Source organism: Lupinus angustifolius, chromosome LG08, assembly GCF_001865875.1.
Source record: "Lupinus angustifolius cultivar Tanjil chromosome LG08, LupAngTanjil_v1.0, whole genome shotgun sequence".
Taxonomy (NCBI): domain Eukaryota; kingdom Viridiplantae; phylum Streptophyta; class Magnoliopsida; order Fabales; family Fabaceae; genus Lupinus; species Lupinus angustifolius.
In genome coordinates this window covers 22787749-22805111 of record NC_032016.1, presented here as the reverse complement: position 1 = coordinate 22805111, position 17363 = coordinate 22787749, and the positions used below count along the sequence as shown (strand labels likewise).

General features: G+C 31.1%; 3 protein-coding genes across 5 annotated transcripts; all 3 read left to right on the top strand.

The window, feature by feature from the left end:
• Positions 468-5666, top strand: LOC109355247 (BEL1-like homeodomain protein 1). Of its 2 annotated transcripts, none has more exons than XM_019598292.1 (5): positions 468-702; positions 951-2025; positions 3353-3726; positions 3892-3952; positions 4429-5666. In XM_019598292.1, the coding sequence occupies exons 2-5, from the start codon at positions 1114-1116 to the stop codon at positions 5242-5244; spliced, it is 2163 nt and encodes a 720-aa protein (XP_019453837.1). In that variant the 5' UTR covers positions 468-702; positions 951-1113; the 3' UTR covers positions 5245-5666. The 2 variants fall into 2 exon arrangements, with proteins under 2 accessions (XP_019453837.1, XP_019453838.1); XM_019598293.1 differs by lacking the exon at positions 468-702 and adding an exon at positions 773-848.
• On the top strand, positions 7348-11366 carry LOC109353265 (coiled-coil domain-containing protein R3HCC1L-like). 2 transcript variants are annotated; one of them, XR_002108438.1, is made up of 8 exons: positions 7348-7797; positions 7916-8010; positions 8114-8179; positions 8345-8593; positions 8891-9052; positions 9910-9999; positions 10492-10837; positions 10927-11366. XR_002108438.1 is itself a non-coding variant. In XM_019595470.1 (7 exons), the coding sequence occupies exons 1-7, from the start codon at positions 7529-7531 to the stop codon at positions 10689-10691; spliced, it is 1131 nt and encodes a 376-aa protein (XP_019451015.1). In that variant the 5' UTR covers positions 7348-7528; the 3' UTR covers positions 10692-10878. The 2 variants fall into 2 exon arrangements, 1 of the variants encoding a protein (XP_019451015.1); XM_019595470.1 differs by lacking the exon at positions 10927-11366 and having other exon boundaries at positions 10492-10878.
• LOC109354140 (E3 ubiquitin-protein ligase PUB23-like) lies at positions 14821-16484 on the top strand. The gene is made up of 2 exons (XM_019596489.1): positions 14821-15294; positions 15704-16484. Exons 1-2 carry the CDS (start codon positions 14838-14840, stop codon positions 16456-16458), a joined length of 1212 nt encoding a protein of 403 aa, XP_019452034.1. The 5' UTR covers positions 14821-14837; the 3' UTR covers positions 16459-16484.

The following is a 17363-nucleotide window of genomic DNA, read 5'->3' as shown; positions in this document are numbered from 1 at the left end:
CCAAACCACTAAAACAATGCTAACCAGTAACTCATCAACCTAGTTTGACAATTTGTTAAATAGTAATTTTATATTAAAAATAATATAGATAATATATTTAAAATTTTAAAATTATGAGTTCCAATATAAAATTTATTCTCCCTTTATTTCTTATTTATTCACGTTTTAGTAGTTTTCATTTGTTTCAAATATATTGACATTTTAAAAACTCAATTATATCATGTAGTACTATTTTACCCTTAAATATCATCTCTTCTATCTTTAATTTTTATAATTTTTTATAGACAAATATTAATATGTTAATATTGTAGGGTGTGCGAAAATGTAAACATTCAACTATTAATGATAATGAGAAATAGTATAAAAGATTTTGTCCAAAATATATAACTTTCTACCTCATTTAATTATTTAAACAAGACAATTACTTGCGAGCTGTTTATCATTAGGAAATATAAAACGGACCAGACTTTAAAGTCTCACCAGTCATCATTCATCCTTTTAAATATCATAGATTTTATTACATATACACAAAATTCAGTTTCTGAAGCTCTCCGAAGTTCCAATAATCTGTGAAAGCAAAAGGGTACCTATCCTTTTCTCTTCACCATGCTCAGTGATGTTGGACACTTTCTCTAGCTAGACATCACCTTTCTACCTACAATACCTTCCTTCTTCTTCATCCATTATTTGTAATTGGGAATGGTAAGGATACACTACAAAACTTCTTGACAAAATCCTTTCAATTTTAGTTTATTTTTCTTGATTAGTTATTTATCTTTGTGAGTTTTGTTTCTCTATTCAACATTCAATCAAAACATCATCAATTTTTCATAAATTAAATAGGAAAGGTTGTCTTTCTCTTACACTCTCATATCTTCTTAATTGATGTATAAAATGTTATTTTTCTCGGATTCAGTAACAACAACCGGTGTCTTTGGCTTCCTTTTCAGGATCTGAGAGTAGTAAGAAGTGAAAAAACAATAAGTCTGCTAACTAATCAAGGTGTACCAGTGATAGACGCATGATAAAGAAAGATACACTCACTATCATTATTATAGCAGGTTCTATCTTGTTTTATTCAGCAAGGACAGTTTTGTTTTTGTGAAGAAAGACATGGCAACGTACTTTCATGGTAGCAGCAGTTCAGAAATCCAATCCTCTGCAGAAGGGTTGCAGACACTTTACCTAATGAACCCAAACTACGTACCCTACTCTGACGCGCCGCAACATCCAACACCAAACATGTTATTCATCAATCCCAACACTGCTCCAACTACTACTTCTCCTCCTCACGCGCTAAATCTTTCCAACTTCACCCACGCGCCTCCACCTCCCAACAACAACCATAATCTCCACCACCACCATATGACTGGTGCGACCATTCCTCTCTCAAACACCACCGGATCCACCAACACCGACGAAATCTCCAGCTATCATGACTTTGTGGCCGCAGCCCCTCGTGTCCATTATAACATGTGGGGCTTTGATCAAACCCCATGGTCTGCGGCAGCAGTGACGATAGCTGCGACCCCGTCTAACAATTCGGGGTATGCAACTAACGTCAGTGTTGCAGCGGATATTTCAGAGCAGGTTGGTTTCCATAGGCCTAATAATCAGCAGCAGGGCTTGTCACTTAGCCTCTCTTCTCAACAACCGGAGTATAGATCGCTGTCCGGAGAGATATCTGCGGCGACCCGTGGCAGTGGAATCTCGAGTATGAATAATAATAATAATAATAATAACAACAACAACGGGATTTTGGGGTCGAAGTATTTGAAAGCAACACATGAGCTTCTTGATGAAGTTGTGAATGTGGGCAAGGGAATTTTCAAAGGGGAGTCTATAAACAGTGTTATAAATAAAGAGAAGATGAAAACGGATATTGAATCAACATCTGGGATTGGTGGTGATGGTTCAAGTGGTGGAGGACAAAACAGTGAAAGCAAACAAGGAATTGAACTCAGCACGACACAAAGACAAGAGGCTCAGATGAAGAAATCCAAACTTGTCGGCATGCTCGATGAGGTATGTTATAAATATAAATAAGATATATGATATCGAATAATTTATTATTCAGTACTCTAAATATATTATACAGTATATATATACATGTTTGTTTTAGTGAAAGTATTAATATTTTTTTTTGTTTTGATTGATATTCCAACAAATCATAATTGTGAGTTTGTGACACTAAATTTTGGATCGTGGGTAATGGTAAGAAAAAGAAAGTTCTTTCAAAGTGATGGTTTTAGATTTCGAACGCATGGGCTCACACATAAAGTTCATTTGAGAGTGTAGTCCATCACTGAACTTAATGATCACTAAATTGCAAAAAAGATGTGTGGTTTGGTTTGACAGTTATTCAGTCAAGGATATATGATTCACTACTTGAGAAAGTTGTGTTTTTCACTGCCAGTTGGAATGTGAAACTGACAAGAATGTTGTCACTCATTATCAGTACTTGTTTCCTCCTGAAAATGGAAGTAGAGTAAAGGAAAGTGATAAGAAAAAAGTCACTTGGTCTGGTGAATGTCAGAGAATAATTTAGATTGGACCCATTTTAGTTCAGTTTCAAGGATTATACCTGAAGTATGAACTATGGCAGTGACCAATTATTATTGATTGAGATTGGGAAAGGGTTAAAACTTAAAAGTAAGTCCTTCTAAATATCCATATCATATGGGTCCAATTTTCCTACTCATCTATGTCATTTCAAGAAGGGAAAGTCCATTCAAACATGGGAAATGATTATGCCATATTAAGACATTCCATGTTATCCTTTTTTTTTTCGTTTGATGAGTATCCATAGTAAGTGTATTTTTCCGTTTTGCTTTTTAGAGTATAATCTATTATTTACCATTCAGAAGTTAAAATATACTACTTAATCATATGTGTAAACAGTAAATAATGTGTTAGCCAGTTATCATAAACCATTTCCCTCTTCATCTTCTGTGTTGTGCTTTGTTTTTTGCATCTAAGTTTTCAATAATATTTTGTATTAATTGCAATCAAATTGTTCACAAGTATTATCTTAAACATTAATAAAAATATTAGTTTTCAAAAACAAAAAGAAAGAGGGATGATATATGAAAAATTGATTGAAATATAGTCACCATTTCAAGAGTCTGATTTTTTTCAACATAAAGAAACATTTATCTTTACAACAATGTTATTCATACACATTATACGTGTCTATCAAATCTTAGACATTTTCATTTTTGAGAAACATAATGGAGGATAAATTGTTAGTTTTTCATTTTTGTACAAGCTTAATGTCAAAAAACATTTTTTGCTTATCATTTGAGATTGAACTTTACATTGTTTTACTAATTTGTTTTGAACTTACTTACAGGTGGAGCAAAGGTACCGACATTACCACCACCAAATGCAAATAGTGATATCATCTTTTGAGCAAGTAGCTGGTTATGGAGGAGCTAAATCTTATACATCACTTGCTTTGAAGACAATCTCAAAGCAATTCAGATGTCTTAAGGATGCAATATCATCACAAATAAGGGCAACAAGCAAGACATTAGGTGAAGATGATTGCTTAGGAGTCAAGGTAGAAGGTTCAAGGCTTAGGTATGTTGATCATCATCTAAGACAACAAAAGACATTACAACAATTGGGAATGACCCAGCATAATGCTTGGAGGCCACAAAGAGGTTTGCCTGAAAGAGCTGTTTCCATTCTTCGTGCTTGGCTCTTTGAGCATTTCCTTCACCCGTAAGTATCTAATATTCACAACCTAACTAGTAATTAGTTTTTTGTCTATAATATCTGAAGAATATTTAATAGCTTTTATGTTTTGATTAGTTAATAGTTAATTATTTGAGCCAAAACTTACATATACATGCTTTCAACTTAAGAGATTCTCATTGTGGCTTGCAGCTATCCTAAGGACTCAGATAAGGTTATGCTTGCAAAACAAACTGGGCTTACCCGGAGCCAGGTATTTCCAATCACCAATGTTGTTATATGGTACATCAATTTGGCACTAATTTCTGTTGTGTGAAAACCAATTTTTACCCCATTTTTTGATTTGATTAATTATGTCTCATCCAGTTTCAATTATGATTAATAAGATATACTTTCAATAAAATTTTGTTGTGTTGATAAAAGAAGATATAATATCCTAAGAGTTGGGTAACTTGGGTTAATGAATAGAACAGTAGGACATTAAACTTGAAAATGCGGATTCAAACTCTACTATTGCACTCTTCTCTTGCCATGAAAAAAATATTGGTAACTTATACATAACTGTAAATAAATTTTCTTTCATATAAGAGATATTCCATGCAATAATGGGATTGTAACTAAAAACACCAAAGAAAGCCAACAAGAAAACCAAGACATGGCAAGAAATAAAGAATGGCTATGCAGGTCTGTCTCATAAAATAAAAATCAATGATCAATCTTTTATTGCAGGTGTCTAACTGGTTTATAAATGCCCGAGTTCGGCTATGGAAACCAATGGTTGAAGAAATGTACTTGGAAGAAGTCAAGGAACAAGAGCAGAATCATGGCTCCCATGATAACACAAATAGATCAAAAGATCAATCAAACAAGGAAATGAAGTCACTAGCAACAATTAATGCTGATGCTCTCCAATCCAAAGCAGAAAGTTCCTTCAACAACCAAAACACTTCTCAAACTGAGATCTCAAACTCTAATAGTTTAATTTCAACATCTCCTATGGGAGTATCAACAACCCTCAAATCCCAATCTGGTAATTTCCATCTTGCAGGGTCTTCTCATGACATGCAAAATAATCCAAACAAGAGAAGAAGTTCTGAACTACACAGTTCTCCAGGTAGTGGTATATTTTCAGTGGACATGGACATGAAACCTGGAGAGACAAATAGAGAAATTACCAATAAAGAGTTTGGCATTGAAAACCATGGTAGTGGTGGGGGTTATGGAGCATTTTCTATTGAAGATATTGGAAGGTTTAATAATGTGACTGAGAATTTGGCTCCTAGGTTTGATGGAAATGGTGTTTCTCTCACTCTTGGACTTCCACGTAGTGAGAACTTTCCTCTTTCTGGAACACAGCATGAGTTTCTCTCACAGAACATACATTTGGGAGATGATAGGATTCATGAGATGGGAACCAATGAAAATGAGTTTCATGCCATTAATAGTACTCCACCTTCTTCTCATTCAGGAACCAGCTATGAGAGTATTGACCTTCAAAACAGAAAGAGGTTTGCTGCACAGTTATTGCGGGATTTCGTGGCATAATAACAAGGGAATAAGAGGAATTTAAACCCATCTTTTTCTGCCACTACATGCAATACACAAAAGACAATTTATTTCAGAGTGTTTCTCTTGAATGGAGAAGCTTATATAATGTTTGCAAAAGAGGTAAAACTTGCTCCATTTGAAGAAGTAAATTCTGTAGTATAAGACTGTATACTTAGCTTGCAGAGAATTCTGTTCTATATATTTTGGGTTAGCTTAAATTTAATGACAAGATCTCAGTTGAGTTGGGGATGTATATTATACTGTATATTTTATATGGTATTAGAAAGTAGCCAGGTACGTAGATGGATTTGAGAAAATCATAATACGTAGGTGGTGGGGAATAGTCATAGATGTTCGTATATATTGGATGCTTTCATTAAGATATGTACAAGATTTGAATGAACTATATATATTTAGAGCACAGTATTGTTGCATGCATGCAAAATTAATTAAATAGGTAAGATAAATGTTAAACTCAAACGCTATTTAATATTAATTAGTATATGTTATATGAGATGCATGGCTGAGGTTGTTTGTTGTGTAATTATTATTATTATTAATAGCGTATTGACGCGCACCTCTCAATCTGCTTTCTTATTATTTATAATGTGTAGTTCGTATGTTATAAATATCAAATATAATATTTTGTGTTAAATATTTATAATCTATAGTTGAATTTATTCAATTGGTGTAATATTCAATTTTTTAATTTCAAATATAATATTTAAATTGAGCATTCATATTCTACATTAAAAAAATTGATAGTTATAATGTAAGAAAGAAGAAATAGTTATCCAATTAATATAGAACATATATTGGATGGAGAAGAACATTGACTTATATATGGTTTTTTTTGGTAAAAATTAGAAAATAGCGATGGCAAAATAGGGAGAACCACAAATTACAATCAAAACATAAATTGAATGGCAAATATTTCAACTTAAAATATTATAATTAAATATAATGTGATATTTATATTATTATTAAGAATAGAGAAACAAGAATGTGAAGATATTTGTGAGTAATTCAAATCTTCTATATCAAAAGTTTTATATATTTTTATATTAATCTAATAATATTTTGCTAAATACCTAAAAATATTAGTATAATGAATAAGAAATTAAATAATATATTATTTATTATTAGACAAAATTCTATTAAATTAATATAGAGAAATAAAAAACCCTGGAATCATAATTGGCGAAACAAGCTCCCTTCAATAGGTGGAGCTCAATTAATGATAAGGGAAATCAGTATCTGGTTAGAAAAGCTTATCACTTACTAAATAATCATAAATGTAGTACCTACAAAATCAAACATGACTAAATGATGAAGTGTTTTAGATGCTAATACATCAACACAATTTGTCTTATGTGGAGAGTTGAACAATTCAATGAATCGTTTAATTTTTTCTCTTGCTGAGTTATATAATGTTTAACAAAAATAATATTCTTGGTTTTGCCATAATACTAACATTCATAGTAAAATTAAGACCAACTATTCAATTCTCAATGATATGATGTTGGTAGACAAAAAATAAAAAGCACAAGTTGACGTCCTTTTGATTCGTAATTATTGGGCACTATAGTTTTAGACAATAGAAACATATTAATTATATTTTTTGAAAACATTCCTTAGTATAATTCAAGTTTTTAACTTTTATTTTGGCATAACTCTAATTTGTGCATTAGCTTTGAAGATATAGGAAATAAATTTATTGTGGTAAACCATGTTCAAATTTCTGTCACGCCAATAAAAATATGATATGTCAATTAAAAATTTAAATATTAATTATTCTTTTCCAATTTTTATTTTATTATTGTTGCGAGATAAAATTTGATATATGTTTTATGACAACCTATGGTTGTATGAGGAAATCACCCAATCCAAAATCTAGAAATTGGATTTAAGAAACCATATATGTATACATTACATATGCTTGATGCTACCATACATGAATGCATGTTTTGAATATCTAATAGTACTTAATGGCTAATACCTATATATTTGGTCATCATAGTAACAAAAATATATTTCATAAACAATCCCGTGCAACAAATTTGACATCATTCTTTTGGTAAAGACAGAGAAAAACATTAAGAAAACAAGTATAAGCTCTCAGAAGTTGAAAAATTATTTAATGATTTATTTTTAAAATACCAAATTATCCTATGAATAAAATTATCAATACTTATCTTGATTAAGTTACAGTTTAGTCTTTATTTTTTGCCATTGATACTTGAAGAGACAGTGTTGATCGGTGAAAATTGCAGAAAGAGTAATGGAGAAGGAGAAAGAGGAAATATGCGAAAATTGGAGTGAATCATTAGAAGATTTGATTGCCGAAGGAGAAAGTGAAAGCGCAATATCATTACTTGAATCATTGATTTCCAATCTTGAAACCCTAAAATCTTCCGATTATGTTTCCCAGCTTCAATTAGCTTCTGCTCTCTCTGATTTGGCCAACCTTTACTCTTCTAAAGGCTTCTCTCTCAAATCCGACCAACTTCGATCACGCGCTTCACTCATCAAACAAACGACCCTCTCAACGTAATTCATCTCTCTCTCTCTAGCTTTAATTAACGAGATTTTGATTAGGGTTTGTAAATATTTGGCTAATTGCGGAAATAGGGTTGTTAGGAATTTTGCTGAGTGTTGTCGTTTTCAGTGAGGCACGAGTTGTGAAAGAGTCGAAGAAGGACGGTGATGTTGCATTGTCTTCGAAAGATTCTAATTTTAATAGAAATTTGAATCATGATGATGGTAAATAACTGTCTTTGAACTTTTTATGCTATTAAATGAATTGCATTGTGTATTTGTGGATCTTCTTCTATTAGTGATGATGGGAGTTGTGTTCTTTCTGAAGGGAATCATGGCAAGCGTACAGAATTGCCTGCTGGCTCTTCGACTCGCAATGCTTCTTCTGATGACGGTATGTTTTCTCTATCTGGCATATAAAACTTGCTATTTTTTAATGCCCTTCTGTTTGATTTTATACTTAAAGAATCAATTAAGTTGTCTCTCCTTTACGCTATGATATCAAATGTTGATAATTATTGCTATCATGCATTATGAATGATATTGTGAAATATGACAGATTGGGAAGCAATGGCAGATCGTGAACCTGACGAGTTGCTGTCCAGCGTACCCCCAGATTGTTTATCTGGAGTATCAAATCTTAAATTGGAGAACACCAAAAATCAAACCCCAAAGCGGCGTGGGAGAGGAACATTCTCTTATGAAAAACAAGAACTTTATAGTGACCAGTTACTCAATGGCTGGGTTATTGATGTTGAGGATGAAGAGACTCAATGTAGTTCAGAAGATAAAGGAGATATACGAAAACGTAAGTGACATCCCTTGAAATTTCAAGTGTCCTATAAAAACTAGTAATGTGCTTATTTTGTACAATGAACACCCATGTTTTTAAATTTTGTGCCAGAAGTTATTTTGCTGATGTTATGTCTTGTGTTGTGGCTAGTTGGGTATGATTGCTTCAAATATACCTTATCATAATTTTCAATTCCAGCGTTCATGTGCATTGAAATGATAGCTTACCCCTTCTGCTAGACTTTGTATGCTGAAGTTATTGTGTTGAAAACTTGAAACCACTTAGATTCTAATTATTGTTTTTTCAATTCAGCAAAATATGGGACTGGTCATGTTCTTGTTCTAGCTGACTTTTTGCCAAGTACTAGGACAATACAGCTGGAGAAGATTTTTGAGGACTTCAATGATCGTGGATTTGTTATTCACTGGGTTAATGATACAGTTGCACTTGCAGTATTCCGAACACCATCAGCTGGTAGCTACAAAGTTATTTGGCTTTGTTATTTGAATTCGTATTTTGAAGTTTATTTGTTCATGTATTTTGAATTTATGATGGTGAACTATGGTTGCATACAACAAAAGTTTAGACTTTTTCAGGAGGATTGGTACACGAGTCCGTCCTTATAAAAAACTAGTACATGTGCTCTTTTACATGGAATTTCCAAAGTTCTCTCTTGGACAACATTGTTCGCCAATTCCAAAGCTTGTAGTATAAATCACTTCAAAAATTTGTTGTGACTGGTGATACCTGGTCCTGATATTTTGCTACTATGTCAACGTTACATTGGAGCCTATAATTGGATTTTATTTAACTGATGCTATTTTTCAACCAGAAGAAAGAATTTTTGAACTCCACTTGCCTTTGCATATTGGAAAACAGAGGATGTGCATGTCAATGAATAAGATATCCTGGACACCACAACGCCCTTAATTTTCATAATCACATCAGACAGTATATGCAGTGTGGGGCATGGGTTGTCAATTTTCCTATATGATGTATCTAAAGTATCCAAAAACCTCTCTGTTAGCAATCATCTTAGACTAGAAAGATGCTCTCTTGAACAACTTTATCATCATTGATCATCTGATATACTCCAACATATAGAAAGCGAACACATGACATATTTTTCTTATCACCCAGGACTGAATTCATAATGGTTTTGTACATGACTTTTTTAATAAAAATATTGGATTGCTTGATGTCAAATACTTCCCCTATTTAGCAGTCACCATTCTGTATCATATTGAATTAATATGGATAGTTTTTTTTATCCTATGTCTAGTTTTTAGTTTGGTTACTTGAAAATTCAATACCATAAATTTATAATGCAGCACTCGAGGCTCGAAACAGTGTTCACTGTCCATTCACTGTGAGGATACTTGATGAAGAGGATGCCCTTCTAAGTTCAATTAAAGCAAGAGGTAATTTACTATCTCCTTTCTCTTTATGCTATATGAGTACGTGATCAAGGGTTGTTTACTCTATATTTTAGTGTATATCAAAGTCTCTTTGTGATGCATTTACTTTTGACATGGAAATGAGGATAGCCATTCCGACTTGGTATCTCTACTTGCTTGCTTGATTAAAATGCAGTTCTGGAGATGTTATGTTTTTGTCTACATGCCTTATTTCTTGTTTAAATTTGATTCACTGTTAGGACTTAGTAGTTTATAGATTTTTAACAATACTCTAAACAAGAAACTGTTGCACAAATGTAGTTACTATGATCTTTCACTGCCAATGAAAAGAAAATTAACAAATGGCCTCAAGTAGTTTGATAGTAGTGTAATAATGTTGACACCAATGAATCAAAATCAAATCTCATTGTTTATTCCTCTTTGCAAACCGAACAACAGTAAGAAGAATTGATTCTGTCTTGCATGGTTTTCCTGTTTCGTTCTTCTTTCATGCAGACCTCGAACCGCCTCGTCAAAGGCCCAAAACCTCGGCCCAAGCAGCGCAGCGGCTGATTGCTCACGGGATGGGTTTAAAATTGTCATCCACAACAAGGAGTTCTTCTGGGCCACGAGAATATAGAAAGCAAGAAGATGCTAGGAAGGAACGTATTGTTAGTAGACAAAAATTGAGAGAGGAGGCTTGGGGAGATGTTTAATCTCTAACCTTTAATGCTTATTGTTGTAACTTCTAATCCCAAATTCAACCCCACAAATTTTTACAGATCATAAGTAGCATCACTCTTCCTTTGGTTGAGTTTAGGCACTCATTTCTGAACTTGCATTGATGGACTAATTAGATTAGGTGAGTCGAATGCCACATAAATTCTTAAAAATAAAAAGTAATGTTTTTGTTTTTATATTATTTATTAAAATCTGATTGATTCGGGACAGGTAAGGAGACATATGATCTCTGTCTGAGGAATTGTTCTGAATTGGTCAAGCCCCACATTACCAGATGCATATAGCTGTCCCAATTTTATAAACTACTCCTCTTGGGCAATATCAGTTTCTTGGAAAGTTCTTGGAGAATGGAAGCATATAGTATAGGATAAATTGTTATTTTGTAATTTTTAATTGTAGTAATAATTTTATGAAATTTTTATTTAGATAATTCTGAATATTATTTATATTATTTGTTACTTTTTGAATTTGAGATTTTTCTTCACGTTTAGGAATCTTTCATTGAAATGGGATAATCAAAAAGCTGTTGGACAAGATATTGTCCTATTGACAATTGGATGGTTCTGAGTCTGTATTTTCTACATTTGTACAATTATTAATTATATGTATGATGAGACCATAAATGCTGGGAGACAATGAGATTTTCTTATTATTATATGAATGTAGTTAGGTTCAACTCTAAACCCTTATATTTTTACGTTGATTTTAAATGTCTTTATTGAGTATATGTAATGTAAGGGTTGGTGCCATTAATCATATTTTTGCCTATGCAATTGTTATAGTTGGGGAGTCCAAAGATAAATAAATGGGAGACTAGGAATAGTGTAATGCATAAGGCTTTTAGTATTATTTGTGATAAAGATGTACCATTCAAATTTAAAAATAATAATTAGTGCACCACTATAAAACTTATAATATTTTATGAGAGTGAATGTTGAGTAATGATTAATTACAAAATCAATAAGAGAATAAATTTAATGCAGAGAAATAAAAATAGTCCATTATATTATAGAAGATATGAGTAATTATAAATAATGTATTCTGAAAAAATTGAGATAACACATTCAAAAGATTATAGAGTTTTGTGTTAAGTGATTTGGTTATTTGTGAAGGAAAAGTGTATACGCATATTAAATGATGCGTAATCCAATGGTTATGAATAAAGGAAGAGTTTGAAAAATTATAGACAAAATTATATAAAGAAGACTATGACATAATTTTTATTATTTTTGAATCATGAATTGGCTTTGCTTGTATATTTATCTTTGAGTCTTAGTATAAGCTTTGCTCAGCACCCTTAACTGGCATCACCAAAGCTGGCATATAATATTTATCATTCACCCATGAAGTATTCAACTTTGATTATTTTGTTTCCCAAAACCGCCATTCTGGTCTTCATTGTCATACTTCAGTTTTATTCAGGCCCCACCTTTAAAACCTCTTAGCTTTGAAACTTGCACAAAAACTTCAAAGCCATACTGGCCCATTATACACATGTATTATTTGAACACATATTATAACAAGGTCAAAAATTCACAAACGAAAGTGAAAAAGCATTGGAAACTTGCATAGAATATTTATTTTTTGTAACAAAAATATATAAATAAAGTGTAAAAACTTAAGTTCATTGTATGCATAAAGAGTTTAAAATAAAGTTATGCTGTGTGGCAGCATGATGCATGTACATTAAAATATTCATCCAGGTGTTTAGGACTTTAGCTTTGTTAAGCACGTGATCATGATTTTTCTTGATGGCAAGATATCATAGAAGTATTAATTTGGGCAAAACCTATATCGTCTGTCCATACTTATTAGGCAGACAAAACATGAAAAATATGCACATTCATCCTAAAGTCAGCTCAATATACCTTATTCGTATACATGTATTTTATCAAATGTGAAAAATTGTGTTCCATTTATAATAAGATAAAAAATATATATACTTACAATGTATGAGTGTGATATATTATTACTATATCATTCATCATTTATGACTAATCATTATTGACTTTTTAAAAATGTAATACAAATTAATGGGTGATAATGTACGGATTGTGCATAATTATTTACACTGACAGTGCATAGATGTTACATATGCATTTCAATATCAAATGTAAGATAATACTATCATTTTATTAATATGTATATACATTTGTATTTTGTATAATATATATATATATGTACTATTTTTTTGTAAATTGTATGTAAATTATGTCTTATGCATATTTTTTTATTATATATATATATATATATATTATTTGCATGATTTTTTATTATGATGAATATAGTTATATCTTTGTATGGAAATTATGCATTATTTTTTGAATTTTTCTATGAGGTACATATAAATTTGTAAATTTCTGTTATTTTTTAGTTTTATTTAGGGAGGTCCGCAAACCTGTTTTAACCATGTTTATAGCGGACATCTAATTTAGATGACATTATATGAGTACAAACAAGGTAGTCTTAATCACCTATACTAAGCACTATCCAACTTAACTTTGGAAAATCATAAGATAGTCTGAGAGTTACGTTGAATAATTTAAAGAATATAGTGAATGAGATTATGAGTTCGGGACTCACTATAACAATGTTTTTAAAAATAAAAAACATAATAGGTATTCATATGATTAGAGTGAAAGGAGTTCAAGTTTCACCCACAACAATTACCAACATACTAACGTTTGCTACAAAAAAAATAGAACTACTAAACTTAATTTTTTAATATTAAATTATTTCTTCTATATTCTTAAACAATATATTTAGATACTCATTAAAACAATTAAAAAAATGAAGAAACGTCTTCCCATGTCAAGATATTCTATTTTTATTTTGAATTTATTTTCTATATTCTAACTATTATACTTTTAATGATTCAATATTTTATCAATATTTAAAGACAAATCTTGATGATTTAGAATCATTAAATAAAAAAGGTAATCTAGACTTCATATTATGACACAAAAAGTAGAAGAGAGATCACCTATTATAAACCATTTCATCTCTTCTTATTCTACTCAATTAAATTATACCAACTAATATAATTTTATTTTTATGATTATTTTTTTTAATTGAAAGACATATAATTGGTGAACATACTACTGAATCATGTGCGTTAACATATTTACTAAACCGTATACCTCATAACATATATTAAAAGTTTTAATAAATTGATGTACTATTTATATTTTTGACTGGTGATATCTTTACTTTTTTGGATGAGTGATTAGAATAAGCCCATAGCAACCTTACAAATTTAAAAGGAAAACATATTAAAAAAATAAAAAAAACATATAAAAATCCGGACACAGTACAAAAATTTATTTGAAATATAAATTTGGAGTAGAGATCTTCAAGTCCTAAAATTCTATCTATATCCAATAAAATTATGATATCTATTAAAAATAGAGTATAATATATATATGTCAGGGTAAAGGTTTTTATAAACAATCAATATATTATTTATCATTTATTTATATTATTACTTTTATTTAAGAGTCAATAATAATTAAATGTAAAAGATATAGTAACAATATATAAAATGCTTAAACTATGTAAATATATATTTTTTCTTTGAAATTATGTGATTTCTATTCATATTCATATATATATATATATATATATATATATAACACTTAACAGATTCTACAAAGTCATGGTTTTGACCATTTAACGAATCATTGACAAATCCATGACAGATAAAATCAATGAAAAGAAATAGAAAGTTCTTCCTAGTGTCCAATCTAATTAAAAAAAATGATATTTTACTAAAAAGAAAAATTATAAAATTATAAAAACATAAATTATTATTTTTATATTATTTATTATGAGATTAACTCCTCCTAGAAATATCATTATTAGAAAGAATTTTTTAACACCTATCATAATAATCCTATCGAGTATAAGAGGATACCCTCCCACTTATTATTGACTACTAACATGGAACCATCTTTTTATGATATGCGATCTCTCTCATTTGTCTCCTTAAGACCTTCATATTTATAAAGCCGCTTTCTCTTACCAAAACAAGAACTCATTTTCTTCTTGTTCTTATTGTTTACAAAACGTCACTCATTTCTGGAAAAACATACAATTTGGTTCATATTTTTCTGATACAATTGATGGCAGAAACTGAAATTCCTCAATATTTTGTTTGTCCCATTTCTCTTCAGATCATGAAGGACCCTGTGACTGCAGTTACAGGCATAACATATGACAGAGAAAGCATCGAGCAGTGGTTGCTCAAGTCCAAATATTGCATGTGCCCAGTTTCCAAACAACCACTGCCAAGAAGCTCAGAGTTCTTAATTCCCAACAACACTTTATTCAGACTAATCAATGCATGGTGCTCAGCAAATGAAGCCAAAGCTATAGATCAAATTCAAAAGTTGAAAACCCCTCTTGATAAGGTCTATGTTCAGAAACTTGTGAGGGATCTTGAGGTTCCTCATTTGTATCAAACAACATTGGAGGAGATGCATGCTTTGGCCATAGAGAGCGAGATGAAGAGAACGTGCATGGTTGAGGAAGGAGTTACCCAGGCTATGATTATGGTGATTAACAAGAGTTTCAAAGAAGGTAATGCTAGGAATAAATTGTGATGCACTACATAGCATTAGAACCTAGAAAGTCATGCATTATCTGGCACATAATTTTATTTCCAATGTTTTAAATCAAGAATCACAATGGTAGTTTAGGCTACAACATTATGATTTTGAATGTCTCCTCTCCTCAATTGAATCATGATCATAATTATGGTCGCATGACTTTAGTTACCAAGGCTATGATTTTGTTGTTTTTGTTTTTCAATTGTAAGTATTAATTTGACCCTTTTATAAAAAGTTTACTTAATTATAAAAAGAATATTATAGTGGATCGATTATGCTTGATAACCAATATGTATGGATAAAATAATCTATAGTATAAATAAGAGACTCTACTCTTATATCAAGTGTGCCAAATAATAGAAATCATCCTTGTCTATCAGGTAAAACAACATGCCTGGAAGAAGCTATTGGAATTCTTCGTCTTCTTTGGAATGTTCCAACCATGATCAACAACATGAAGCCTCTTGTTGGAGAAAACATGGACTTCGTCAACTCTTTGACTTGGACGTTGAAACTTCAAGTACATAATAATGTAAAGATGGTAAACGAAGCAATGCTTCTATTGAAGTCCACCATGGAAGTCGCAGATTCAACAGGAAGTTTAAACATTGAATTCTTCAGAGAAATGGTTTCAGTACTAAGAAATAATAAATCACTCTCTCAACAAGCCATAAAATCTGCTTTGCATGTCCTTATACAAACGTGCCCTCTGGGTATAAACAGAACAAGGATCGTGGAAGCTGGTGCAGTCAAAGAACTCATCGAGCTTGAGCTAGAAAAACCGGAAAAGAGCATAACAGAACTCATATTTAACCTTCTAGCACATCTTTGTTCACGTCCTGATGGAAGAAAACAGTTTTTGCTTCATGCAGCGAGTATAGCAATGATTTCTAAGAGGATTTTGAGCGTTTCTCCAGCAACAGATGATAGAGCAATTCATATATTTGCATTGATTGCAAAGTATCCAGGATCAAATGAAGTCATTTTAGAGATGTTGAGGGTTGGAGCCGTATCAAAACTTTGCATGGTGATGCAAGCAGCTTGTGCTTCATATTTGAAAGAAAAAGCAAGAGATATCCTTAGGTTACACTCCAAAGTTTGGAACAATTCTCCTTGCATATTGTGTATTTGCTAACTAGAGATCAAAGGTGATTAATTAGGTTACAATATTAGACACAAACGGTTACAAGAAAATCATTAATCTACTCGGTGTTCATCCATGGTAATTAGTATTCCGACAAACTGTAATGGTTACTTCAGCATTTTTTTATTTTTTCTCAATGTTATAATGGATTTTAGGAAATTAAGAAACATTAGTTTTTTCTTTATTTGTCTTTTTGTCTCTCCTCCATCATTTTCATATTTTTTGATGTTTAAGGTAATGTATCACATATGTAAAAGTTAGACTAAAATGATCCCATTTTGTGCACAAGATGTATAAATTTGGTATAATTTGATTAAAATATTTTCATTTAATGCACATTGAAACTAAATGAAAAAGAAATTTTAATATAAGTAAAAGGGGTGAATAATAAATAAGAATATAATTAGAAATTAAAATATAAATACTTATTGTATTTCTAAAATATTAAAAGATTTGGAATAATAAAAATAATGAAGCACATTGAGTATTGTTATACATTAATCATGTAAAGTACTTATCTTGAAAATAAAAGTACATTGATAATTTCGAGAGACATAGATAATTTATTCAAAATACAATATTCTACTTATAATTAATACATTTTATGATTATCTTAATTTGTTGTTAATATCACAATTAAAATTAGACTGCAATTACTGGGTAAGTAGTTATTGAGCCTAAAGACGAGTCCTCAACTTAAGGGTGTTCTTACAGTTGCAATTGTCTATATTGTGAACACCATTTGGCATTGTAGAAGTGAGTTGTAGATTCCAAGACAATTGGACTTCCTTGACCATGACAAAATCAAGAATTAAAATGACAACCTCTCTGTCAGGGAATCTTTCTAAGTTGTGTGTCAATGCTTCTCAGCACTATTTCACAACTCTAAGGAACTT